Raw genomic sequence first — 12,661 nt, 5'->3', positions numbered from 1 at the left:
GTTCTGAGTTAGCTTTTAGGCCCCATATAAGTCCCTGTGATGTCACAATGGGCTCGCTAAGGGAGCTGTCCAATGTCTGGCTCTCTCGAGTCCCGATTGGTTTAGCCGAGTCTAGAAGTGCCACTTGACTGTTCCTCAGTCAGGCCTCTCGTGCCTAATACTCCGACACGTTAATTGAACGATGTTACGATTCTTTTTCTTCAGAGAATGGAACAATGGAGTGTTGCCAGGTAACAGTACTGCTTAAGCAAGTCGCGCACACGCGCACACTCCTTGCACAATATGCCTACGCAGTTGTCTAGCTCTCCGAGTGTGTATAACTGTCTGTCATTGACAATGACTATTTACTCCTATGAGGTGACCCTATGAAGTAGGACAGACAGCAATGCAGACATCTCCAGACCCCACACCAAACAAGGATAAGCCCTCCGCCTATTGACTCTGTTGCACCGCAGGGGCAACTCCCATCTCCTCAGTGCTGGCGTAATTACAGCGTTTCACCGTCTAATTATAGCTGTCGCAGGACTCGTCGTTTTGCAACCACGGTCTGACAGGTACAGTCAATTATACCACCCTTTTTGCTGCAGGTAGCAATTCCAAGCGAATTGTACATGGACGCAAGAGAAATTGTTTACACTTTATTGAATTCGGGCTATGATTTGCTTTTGCAAAAATGATGTATTGTTTTCAATAAACAATGCTGCTTTTGGCTATTGTGTAATATTACAACAAATTTAATTAAATTAAATCTAGGCTGTACGTTGATCTACATCTATGCAACAGTCCTTCACGTTGCGGATATGCCTATATTTGCGTAAATCTACGTGAAAACCTGTTCCATAAAAACAAATAAATAATGTAAGACTATTATTTCTAGCAAATCTAGGCTATATGCTAACGAATCACGAGGCCACGTGCCACATCATATCTCTGCACGGTGACGGCTTTAAGTGTAAAAACAAGCACTTCAAGTGCGATAAAAGTCAAGTGCCGCTACAACCCACACAGCCCGAAAATGAGGTCACACGGAAAAGGTCAAACATTGGCACATTATGTTTAGCTCCGAGTAGCACCTTAAAAGATGTCCCCTCGCCTCACCCTACACACACGCGCCCGCGCTCGGGCACACAACCAACCTTCCACTTGAGATATAGCCGAGTTCCGCTATTGTGTGTGGAAATCAACCTTTCTAGGAAACGCCGTGAGAAGTGGTCCCTCTCTCTGCAATGAGTTTCCCAGCTCCTGGGGGACTGTCCACAGCCCAAGAGCTCAGTCTTAATCCCCGTGGAAGCCCTCTTACAGCCGTGGTTGGGTTTCTGCATAGCTCTCTTGGCTAAGTTAAAAAGGGGAATACTGGACACATTTTCACACTTTCTACCATGTCTTTAACGACAGACGGGTAGAAGCACAAAGAAAGCTGGAAGGCAGACGGAATCCGGGAACGCGCTTTGTCTCACAAGCCGAAGGCCCCAACTTGTGCAGATTGCAGCAGAGTGCCCGGCCCGCGTGCGTAGTCTGTTGTTCAACAAAGACAATTAAGAATAAAAACAAATAATACGCATCGATTCAGACTTTGGAAATGTAAACTCGATTTATGTGTTCGTGTTTATTACACTAAGAGGCATGTACAAACACGACAGTATGCATGAATCCGTTTTCCCCAAAATAATATGCTCACATCATGTAGCCTATTCATTTATTTAGCAAACGTCATTATCCAAAGTGACGTACACAATTAGCCTTAAATGTTCTATTTTTATTACAAATTCATCACCAATTGTTGACTAAAGTCAGCCTTGGGCTATGACGTTTCGTGAGGAGGATAGTAGATTTTAGTTGAGTTATTAATACTACTTGAACATTGCTATCAACTGCAGGAATAAACTAATTGTAAAGGTAGAAGTAGCCTATGATTTTCAATATCAACTGCGTGATTACATAGGTGAGTTAAATGTACCGGTGTCTCGTGCGTTAAAATTAAGGCCTAGAGTCAGATAATAACCTTTACTTCAGCAATGTAAGTCACAAATAACTGCAGTAATGCAACAATAGGAACTATTTAACTATATGCTCAACATCAAACATTTCGGAGGTATACATACTATAATGTATCCCATATATCTAATTTGGCGTATGAACAAACATCATCACATTGGGGTATAGGTTGCTTGTATTCTATAAACGTGCAGATTTGACAGGTCGCAACAGGAGCTGCTTTATCATGTGTAGCCTAAATCAGTGTTATTGTTCTGCTATTCGTTAAATTGCCTTCAGGCCTAAGTTCAGGGCTCAAATTATTTTTTTGGGTCGAACTCAAATGGATAGAGATCATGAAATAGAAAGGAAACATTTAAAATTCAACACTGGACCTAAACCAAAATATCGATGAGTTGTTTAAAAAAGAAATCTTGGTGAAATGATTAGCCTATGTTGTAAAATATTATTCCAAACCCATTTGAGAAGCTGAATCAACATTAGCATATAGGCCGAAATAGACAAATGTAGGGCTATCACCTGCATTCCATTTTAGAAAATATAGTGTCAGCTGAAAATGTAGCCTATTAGATTAATATAAACATAAATTTACCGGGTTTAGCCACGTTAGGCAACATGATAGCGTTTTAAAATGATGGAAACTGTCTTTAGCCAAAATACAAAATACAAAAATGAACACACACATATATTATTTTTATTATTGAAGCATTTTTGCTTCACCACATAACAAAGTTTCAATAATGTGCATCAAAATTGAAATATGAAATAAGCCTATAGTGCACAACTCCAAAACCAAACCACAACAGGATTGTTGCAACATCCTTTTTTTCCTCCCTCAAACGTCTAATTTAATGAAACAGTGTACTTTGAGCATAATTTCGACCAGAGTTTGACAATAAGATACGAGCCAATCAAAGACAGCTTTAAAAAAATACAAACCATGTTTGGTTGGCTACTTTGGCTATTTTGTTGACAAGATCTTGCTCATAACGTTGTTTGATAGGCAAACAAATTAACGAAACGTCAGTCAAGATATTATTGCATGCATCTATAGGCCTACGCGTTCAAAGCCGTCTCCAGAAGACTGGTTCAATGTCCGTCTTTTCGTTGCATGTGCGCATCCTGTATCGGGTTGCCATGGCAGAAGGAGGGGGGTCGCTCGCGTCATGACGTCATTAGAACACAAGAAAGGTCCTTCCGAAGAAAACCGAGCGCGATGCAGAGAGGCAATCAAAGCGCTTATTATTTGGACGCAGCACATGCCCGCTCTAATCTAGTGGATATATTTAACAGCTGCATGGGGACAATTTAACGTTTTACATTGTTTTCTTTGTCTTTGCTGGGAACCAACTGGTGAGTTTTGTCAGCGTTCATTTGAAAACAATAATGAAGTTGTATCCACAGTACCTTGAAGGTTTATGTGTTTACGCTGTGTGCCTTTTCGTTCCGTAAGCGGCCGTGCATAGGTGCAGACCAAATTATTTTGGACATGATCCTTCCAAAACCTTCCAAAGTCCCAGGCAGATATAATATTCGTCTATCCGGTGCGCTGGTAGGCTACTCGGTGGAGACCTATCGATGACAACCACAGCCGGTCTACAGTTGATGGATAGACTTCCAGTTCTCTTGCGCACGACCATAATCACAGTTTTAGCGTTGTATAATTTCAGTATCTTGGGTTAGTGAGCTTCTAGTGTGTGTGACGTTTAGATACGTGGTCGAGTGTACAGTTAAATTGCCAAGATATTTGATTTGTATTTGACGAGGAACGGTTCATTTATCTGTCTGGTAAGAGTGAGCATGTCTTGTTAAGATGAGGAGATTAGAAATGTCATAGTTATGTAAATTCATTCTAAGTTGTATAGAGTCTCAAGTACACTTTCTTATTAATTAATTATTGTGTCACCCGTGTCAATATCCAACAGACTGCACAAAAACAGGCACAAATAACTGAGTGTGTGCGCGCGTGTGTGTTTGAGAGAGAGAGAAAGAGAGAGAGAGAGAGAGAGAGAGAGAGAGAGAGAGAGAGAGAGAGAGATAGAGAGAGAGAGAGAGAGAGAGAAGAAAGAAAGGTAACCATCCATTATGTCACGATTTATTATGGACATAAAACGAGCAAAGGGATTCCTACAGATAAGTGGGGTTATGTGTATACATCATGGCAAAGATAAACTTTTAGGCAACTCTGAGATAGAGATCTCTGGTTGTTACAGGATACAAGGAAAGGGCAAATACATTGGCCAACTTTGTGAAAGGAGTGAATAGGACTTCTGTCCTTCTGACGTTTTTGAAAGGTGGAGAGGAACTATAATTCTTATCCGTTTTCATGAAAAAAGGCTAACAAGTTTCTGTGATGAACCAAGAAAGGAATCCCCTGCATGAGTTGTCAAAGTTGTACTCGGTTCTCTTGGAACGGTATTTTCCTGTTTTTCAAAAGCAAACGTAAATAATTATACATCTCAATAGGCTGTTACTTTATACGTGTTATTTCTATCACTACACGCCAATAATAACGTGTGCAAATGTGTTCTGTTTTTCAGGCATTTGGAATGGAACTTAATTTGTCGAAGAATGTCACCTCGAGCGGAGACCCAGGTAAGCGTCTTTTGCTTTATCCGAAACCTTAAATTAGCCTACACTTAGCATGTAAACATTACGCAACATATCTGTAGAATCGCGTAATAAAAGATTGACGCATCTCAATGTATTTAGCATGTTTTGAAACATGTTACCTTTTTTCAATAGGTTGTTGAAAAGTTGATTGAGAAAGAGAACTGGAGGCTATTTATAAAGTCAATTTTGTAGGTAGTGATCGACAATCATTGTGAATTCCGTTTAATGCGATTTGAACAACATGTTATGTTACACGTTAAAGCCACGTTGAACTTAAACACATAATGTAGCATGTGAAATCAACATGCTTTGGAGTTCAAGGTGAGGGCTATTTAAATGGTCCTAAGCAGATTTAGGCCCACCAATTAATTACTAAATGAAACGGTTTATTATTTGTGTAACTTCCTTAGGCTACAGTTCATTGATCCCACGTCAAAGGGCCCATTGACAATCATTCATATTCGTTGTCAAATGGCTTTAGAATGGGAACAATCATATATACAATCTTATTTTCCCCAGATGCAAAATCTAGGAAGCTCAGGGCTAGAGTCCCTTCATGTTGTCACAAAGCGATGACTGGAAGATAAATATTCCTGGTTTATATCGGGTATTCAATAGGTTACGTCCTTCCCCCCATGACTTTCTTGTAATGATGTAAACAATTTGTAAAAAATGACAGATGTAGGAACATCCTTAAACGTTTGGGTAAATGATGGGATTAAACAGGCTGGATGTGACTTGTGCGTAAGATTGGCAACTTGTGCGTGGAATACAAAACAAATATCAGCCATCAAATCACTTTCGTTAGGACAAATACGCTACATTCAAAATGCGCTGTGTAAACCATCCCAAATAATATGAATTCGTGAAATAACGTCTGAACTCGGTAACCTCACAAACAACCCCTCAAATGTCAGATGTGCTACCGGCTCGCGCAGGCCTTGAACCACTTGTCCACTAGAGAAGAGCACGGGGAGGTCACTACGATCGTAATGTCATTAGCCTGGAACAAGCTCGTGTTACGCACAGTGTCTAATTACTTTCGAGGTCCATGCACGCCTCTCCTTCCTTTGAGTCGATGTCATCATTTAATTTTCAATGTTATCTTTGCCCGCGTCCGGTTTGTTTGGTCGGTCAAAATAATAGACGGATTCAAAATAATACTTAAGAGGATTGAAAATAGTACTTGAATTGCGTGTGTAGTTTTTGTTTGGTTTATAATTAATGATGGTAGCCTAGTTTATTTTTAGTTTGACGAGAAAATATGAGTGCTTATCTTGCAAGTGACCTTTGACCTGACACAGGGGATGAATAGTGTGTTGTACCCTGGTTGCGCCATCCATCACACCAACTCCTCTTCATCTCTGAACATCTCGACTTACCCAAAAGCGCTTACCAATGACATTTTACATTTAAAAAGCTTAGGCTGATTTAACGAATAATAAGGAAGACACGCCTATCCGTTATCCTATAGTGAAATGAAATTATTATTATTACAAGTGGTTAGCATAGTTGTTTGCTGGGTGCTTGTCTCCTTGTCTATATAATCTCTCTCCAATAGTGCAAACACATTTAGCTTGTTTTGAGAAGGGGGTTTTTGCTGCATGTGTAGCCTACGTGAGACATGTCCCAGTGTGCAGTAATAATGACTATTTTAAAGCCACTCAAATAGGCTATATTATTTCAAATATAATCATTGCAAGCAGACAGGAGTTCAATAGCTATTCTTTAAGCATTGTTGGGAATTTTGTCCAGAGATTTTGGTGGTGTGACAAAGGCGCAAAGGGGCCTAAACTAATGAAAACGGGTTTGTCAAAAGGCGTTCATAAAAACAGTATATTGCACGAGCCTACTAGGGTGAGTAAACTGAACAAATGAATGAAAAACCAAGTGATTGTTGAGAGGTTGCACAATTCCTTTTAAAAGGCGCTCGAGGGAAGATTTCCAGTTTGACGGGGTCTCATGTCAAATGTTTGCTATACAATTACCTAAAAACTCTTACCAATGGCGCCTATACAATTGGAGGAGAGTCGGCGCACACCTATCTCACACCAATTGCCGATAGGTTAGTACGGTCCAATCGCACCCTGGGGTGGGTGCGTCTAATTTAAAATTGCATTCAATACAACAACAAAAAAACATTTATGCCTCATTTGAGAGAAAAACATAATCTGTTCATTAATTAAATAATACAGTGTTATAGATGGATAATAGACAATGGATAATAGACAATGAACGAGTCTCGACGCAGGGAACCGTCGTAAGGGGTTCAGTGATACAAAAGCCTACTGTTGTACCTGATTACAGCCTATTCACTGGTATGATCCTTGGGTGAACTTGTAGAAAGTTGCATGGGCAGCTCAGTCGTGTCTGACCAGCAGGCGCCGCTCAATTACAGTAATGCCGTGATAGGGTTACATATCTAAGGTAAGGAGATTACGTCAAAATAACCGGCAATTTCTGGCCTGGGACAGGCAAATTACTCATTGGATTATCTCGACATAGCCCTGGTTGAAGCAATGAGGCCTTGAGTTGGATTGTGGCTTCATTCTTGTCATTGCCACGCGAGTCTAGTTCGCTATCTAACAAATTGCAACCATAAATCAAAAAAACTGTAGCATCTGAAAGGCCAATGCAGCAATCTGTGGTTGTTAAATGGATCAGGAATTGTGGTTGCTAGTAAAATTGTGTTTTGCTCTCTAACTCAGACAGAGAGACATATACTGGCAGTAACTTTAGGTTGTTGATTGTATTCATTGAATGATTAAAGGTTGAGACAAGAAAAAACGCGTAAAATCAAGGTGGCACAAACGCATACGCTTTGTGTTTATTTCTCAAAGAAAATACAAGTAAATGAGGCATTCTCCTCTCCAAGGAGGGAAGCAAATGTTTATTCGGCTATATGGTCGTATCCGAGATACACCTTATGCGCATGAACGTTCCTTGTTCTGCTGCGCGAGAGCATATTTCAAATACATCTGAAGAAAGAGCTTTTTCTTCCAAAGTTTCCGAGTGTCTCTGCCTGTTCTGTACTCCTGATATAAATAAAAAAAGATCGTTCTTCTTTTCAGTCACATTCAAATCTATCCACTATGTGGGTGGGACTCAAATTTGGGAAGGTTTTAGCGCATAAAATGGGTGGATCCAGTCTCATGCTCGTGCTGCAAGCGCTTCCATTCGGTCACACCAACGGAAACTATAGAAGGCAACCGTACTGTCACTGCTCCACGGAAACGGAGCAGATATTCCGGAGAATAATCTCTTGGAGATCTGTTTTGAAAAAGCTCTCTTTGCAATAATGGTAATCGCTTGGATTTCTGAAGCATATAACTAAGGAAAGGCTCAATCTAGGGGATTTAATCGCAATTTTTAATACGGCATCATCATTCTTTTCAAGGTGGAATGAATTTGGACAGAATCGCAGAGACTGTGAGACCTCCGCCGGCGCGCGACATGGCTTCCACCTTTCATTTGCCGAGAACTTCGAACGGCGCTCGAGAAACGTTACAGAATTCAAGCAGCGAGTCTTCAGATACTGAAATAGCAGGTACTTTACCGATTCAACGACCTTTTCATTACCCCCACTGCTTCTGAACAATGCTAAAAAACATATTTATCCCAATGATTAACCGTAGACATGCTATGTTTCTGACATCTAAACAATACAATGATCAGAATCTAGGCCTTCGCGTATAAGAGGACTGCTTATAATCCGTAGGGAAGTTTATAACCAACATGCATGGACTACAACGAGAGAAGCTAAAGAAATCAAGGCATGACAGTATTTTGTATGACAATAACTGGCCTCCCTCTTCTGAATCTCACCTAGGCCTATATTCCAGCATAGGCTCCACTTCTCTTATTTATCACGCGCGCTGTATTGCAAGCAAATTCTATTGTCTGATTCTATTAAATGCATTTTGTGTTATTATTTAAATATAAAAGTCAAGTCACTCATTGGAAAAGGAAAGTTAAATAAAGGGTAGTCACGGCTAAATGTTATTGAAGATTGTGTATTTTTAATAGCATAAAATGCAATGTAATTTTCAGGTGTTATACCTTAATTCAGTTTCATGAAGCGTTTCAGGAATTGTGGTTGAAAATCTATTGACAAAAATAAACACAATTGATCCTGGAGCTGTGGTAGCAAAATAATTATTGACGGAATAATTATTTTGATTAGGCCTAGTATAAAGTGATGTACATGTATATTACACACCTCATGCCATATAGTTTAAACTTGCAACACATAATCACAAGCCGTGGTTTGGAAATTAGCTTTTGATTAGTTTTTTATTCTCACATTACTTCTAGGTGTAATGTTTTAACCTAACTAAATAATCGTATTTTTGAAGGACACTATAAAAGGGCATTTGTATAGACGATAAGACTGGATAAACTTTGAGACAAAAGGATTATATTGATCTTTTGGCCTACGGGTATTTAGTGCCCAATGAATGTCTCATCGTGGTTTACCAAGAATCAATATTTGAGCCCAAGACTATCTGTTAATATTTCACTAAGGGCACGTGATAGTTTCACCTAAAGATTCTTCAAAATAGGCATTACATACAATGGTCGCTCGTGAACACTTCGGAGCACTCAAATGCCTGGCCTGCACGGTGTGTGCGTTTTCTCCTGCAGAGTTTGTCTTTGTTCTCCTTACACACACCTTCTCCCAAGAGCGTCATACAGGCGCCTGTAGTTAGTCTTTTGCGCGCACTGTTGCTTGGTTTTGAGTCTATGAGAGTTAAATGTTTGGTTATGTTGGAACTATACGTTTAGATGTATCATTTGTGTAACTCACAGAAAAGGAGAGGAGCGTTGAACAAAGGAGCGACGACGGAAACGCAGACGACAAGAAGAAGAAACAGAGACGCCAGAGGACTCACTTCACCAGTCAACAGCTGCAAGAACTCGAGGCCACCTTTCAGAGGAACCGTTATCCGGACATGAGCACGAGAGAGGAAATAGCTGTGTGGACCAACCTCACTGAAGCCAGAGTCAGGGTAAGGCTCGAGAGATGCCTTCAAGGCCGTGCACCGAAGGCGTGCAATATCTGCTTCCCTATCCCGTGTTTCCGTTGAAACTTGTTTGAAACGTACTGAATTACTTAACTTCAGGTCTACACTCGAATATCAGTTGGATGATTTCATAGCTGTAATTACGAGTGATTAACAACGTTACGATGTAGAGATGACACCCTAATTTCCCTCCCCCGAGCGTTGCAAGCACTTTCTATTGTCTCCTTGCTATGTTAACGACTCAGTCTAACGCTTTCTCTCAGCACTGACATGCCCAATAACACCGTTGGCAGGACAACGCATCGCGCTTTTTAGTACCCAGTTACACGAAGCCACGATTCTTTTTGACTGCATGCTGTTATTTCAATAACTGATTTTCATCATTCAAATTTAAAAATGCCAGGACGTGGTCTACTTTTTATGTTTGGCTCTCTCGTCTCTTTGCAACACAACAACATGCAAAGTTTATTAACTGAATTAGGGAAGGATGATCTCTGTATAGCTAGAGCTACCTTACATATTTCAGAGAAGCTATTTTCTTCTTCATTTGCCGAGCTATATGATTGGCCATGTAGCCTAATTTCAGATGTCACGTGTTTCTGAAAGCCTTAACTGTTCTTTGGAGTCGTGAGAGGAGGCCTACAGTGGACCAGCTATTGAATATACAGTCTAAATATAGGCCGTAGCCATCTCCGCTCAAAGGCTGTGCCATGTCTTGTGGATAATTTGTCAATGAGGCCGTGTAGCCTACACCAGGTGGCTAAAATTACGTTTCCGATGATAAATGAATAATAGTGGTTGTAAATTGTTTTCACAATTTAATAAAAACGAAGTGTTCGAAGAAATGTGCGCTAGGCCTATATACACAATTTCACATCATTTTTAACAAGACAATGACTAACGGAGTCCATAGACTGTAGGCTGTTTGAGATATAATAAGGCAATGGTTATAACGATGGCTTTATAACTGCAACATATAGCCTATATATAGCCTAATATTAATATAATATAGGCCCAGGCCTATTGTATTTTAGCCTACACTATACAATATTTTTATATATATTTATACCACGAATCAATATCAATAACACGAGTTTAACAATAACTCATTGTAAGAAATACTTTATAAATAAAGTTTCCCCTTTGACTGTTAGGTGTGGTTCAAGAACCGGCGGGCGAAATGGAGGAAGCGCGAGCGCAACCAGCAGATGGACTTGTGCAAAAACAGCTACCTTCCCCAGTTCAGCGGTCTCATGCAACCGGACGATTACATGTACCCAGCCTACACCTACAACAACTGGACGAACAAAGGACTGACCCCGGCCCCCCTCTCAACGAAGAACTTCACATTTTTCAACTCAATGAGTCCCCTCACATCACAATCGATGTTCTCCGCTCCGAACTCCATCTCCTCAATGACTATGGCTTCCGGCATGCATGGGCATTCGAGTGTACCGGGCATGGCAGCCGCGGGCCTGAACAACATCAGCAATCTCAACGGTATAAGCAGCTCCACAATCAACTCGGCCATGTCCTCCTCCGCCTGTCCGTACGGGCCTCCCGGTTCACCGTACAGCGTGTACAGAGACACATGCAACTCGAGCCTGGCTACTCTTAGACTAAAGTCAAAACAGCACCCAACCTTTGGATACAGCGGGTTACAAAGTCCCGGCTCTAGTCTTAATGCCTGTCAGTACAACAGTTGACGGGTCAAAGCACGGATGAAAACAATACTATTTTTTTCTGCGGACAGCTGTGTAGACTACCTGCGAAATGGGGGAGGTGGGGGGCAAAAAACAACTAAACTGGATTAGTTGCAATCTTGTGTTTTTCAAATGGATTATGCGGGTTGTAGGCTATGTGTTCACCAAATTAACTTGCACAACAATTTAAAGTGATGAAGACGTGTTACATTTGCAACATTGTACATAGACTAACTTGAAAAACAAGGAACAATTTTGTGCTTTTGTTTTGCTTGTTCTTTGGCTTCATGGACCCCCAACTGTTTGAACGTGACGTGTAATCCTAGGTTTAAACACCAACTCCTGGACAATAATCTAAAAGTAAAACAATAGCAAACACATATGAAACCGGACCCGGTTGAAGAAGAAATCTATTGTATAGGCTATAACTAAGACTTTTATATTGCTAAATGTGCTTTGACCATTAATACAGGGGGTGCCACGGAGCATGGCCCGGTTAAGGCATAGCGTTCTGTTTAGTGATTAAACTTTTATATGCTTAGTCAAGAGTATTTTCGTTTCAATTGTTTGCTAAAATATAAATCCCGCATGCTTTACTTGCAACGTGTTTTTTGTACAAGTTGGTTATAATGTAAGATTTGCAGAAATAAGTTCATTATAACGTAGGTGGTGATTGAAAAGTATCTTAATGTGTTATTGGTAATATGTTTGTTTGAATAAACTGAGGCAAATAGATGTCAATTTATCCTATTAAACAGCATATTTCGTTTTTAAATGAATAACAAAATTATTGTGAAACAATTCAAATGCTACTTTCATAAATGTAAAACAAAAATACAAAATGGAACAATCATTCCTTCAAAATGAGAACCTTCGATTCTAAAAGTGAATTTCACATTCCTCTCATTTTCTCTTTCTCTCTATTCCAAGATTTCTCTGGCCGTTTTACATCACAGGACTTACACTGTTGACGAAGCCGTGCGGTTTGATGTCAACTGAACCGCAGAGTAGAAGCAGCAGGCTCTCGAGACATTTAGCCTGCTTATTTCCGTAATCATACTCGTCCCAGATGAAGCGCTGAAGAGTTGGCTACTGGGGAACCTGGAATCATCATTTCTCTCACGTTTAGGTTCGCAATCACTTATTTTTTAGTAGTCTATATTTCTACATTCTTAAAATTAAAGGCACAAATCCACACGTAGTCTAAATCACAGGACAAGGCTAAATAAAACAAGTCAAGAAGCTGGCCTTGCTCAATGGCTATGAATATTCAAAAAACAAATGCAAAAGGGTGAAAACTGTGACTAATATTGTAATCGACCAATT

At 40.2% G+C, this 12,661-nt stretch overlaps 1 protein-coding gene across 3 annotated transcripts; it reads left to right on the top strand.

The window, feature by feature from the left end:
- Positions 1-2,743: 2,743 nt before the first annotated feature.
- Positions 2,744-12,088, top strand: pitx1 (paired-like homeodomain 1). Of its 3 annotated transcripts, XM_084683651.1 has the most exons (5): positions 2,744-3,348; positions 4,536-4,590; positions 8,006-8,155; positions 9,418-9,617; positions 10,787-12,088. In XM_084683651.1, the coding sequence occupies exons 2-5, from the start codon at positions 4,545-4,547 to the stop codon at positions 11,336-11,338; spliced, it is 948 nt and encodes a 315-aa protein (XP_084539777.1). In that variant the 5' UTR covers positions 2,744-3,348; positions 4,536-4,544; the 3' UTR covers positions 11,339-12,088. The 3 variants fall into 3 exon arrangements, with proteins under 3 accessions (XP_084539777.1, XP_084539779.1, XP_084539778.1); XM_084683653.1 differs by lacking the exon at positions 8,006-8,155; XM_084683652.1 differs by lacking the exons at positions 2,744-3,348; positions 4,536-4,590 and adding an exon at positions 7,498-7,909.
- Positions 12,089-12,661: the final 573 nt, after the last annotated feature.

The sequence above is a fragment of the Hypomesus nipponensis genome, chromosome 20 (genome assembly GCF_054491055.1).
Source record: "Hypomesus nipponensis isolate SF chromosome 20, ASM5449105v1, whole genome shotgun sequence".
Lineage (NCBI taxonomy): Eukaryota > Metazoa > Chordata > Actinopteri > Osmeriformes > Osmeridae > Hypomesus > Hypomesus nipponensis.
The sequence above is the reverse complement of the archived record's forward strand: the minus strand, read 5'-3'. Positions and strand labels throughout refer to the sequence as shown.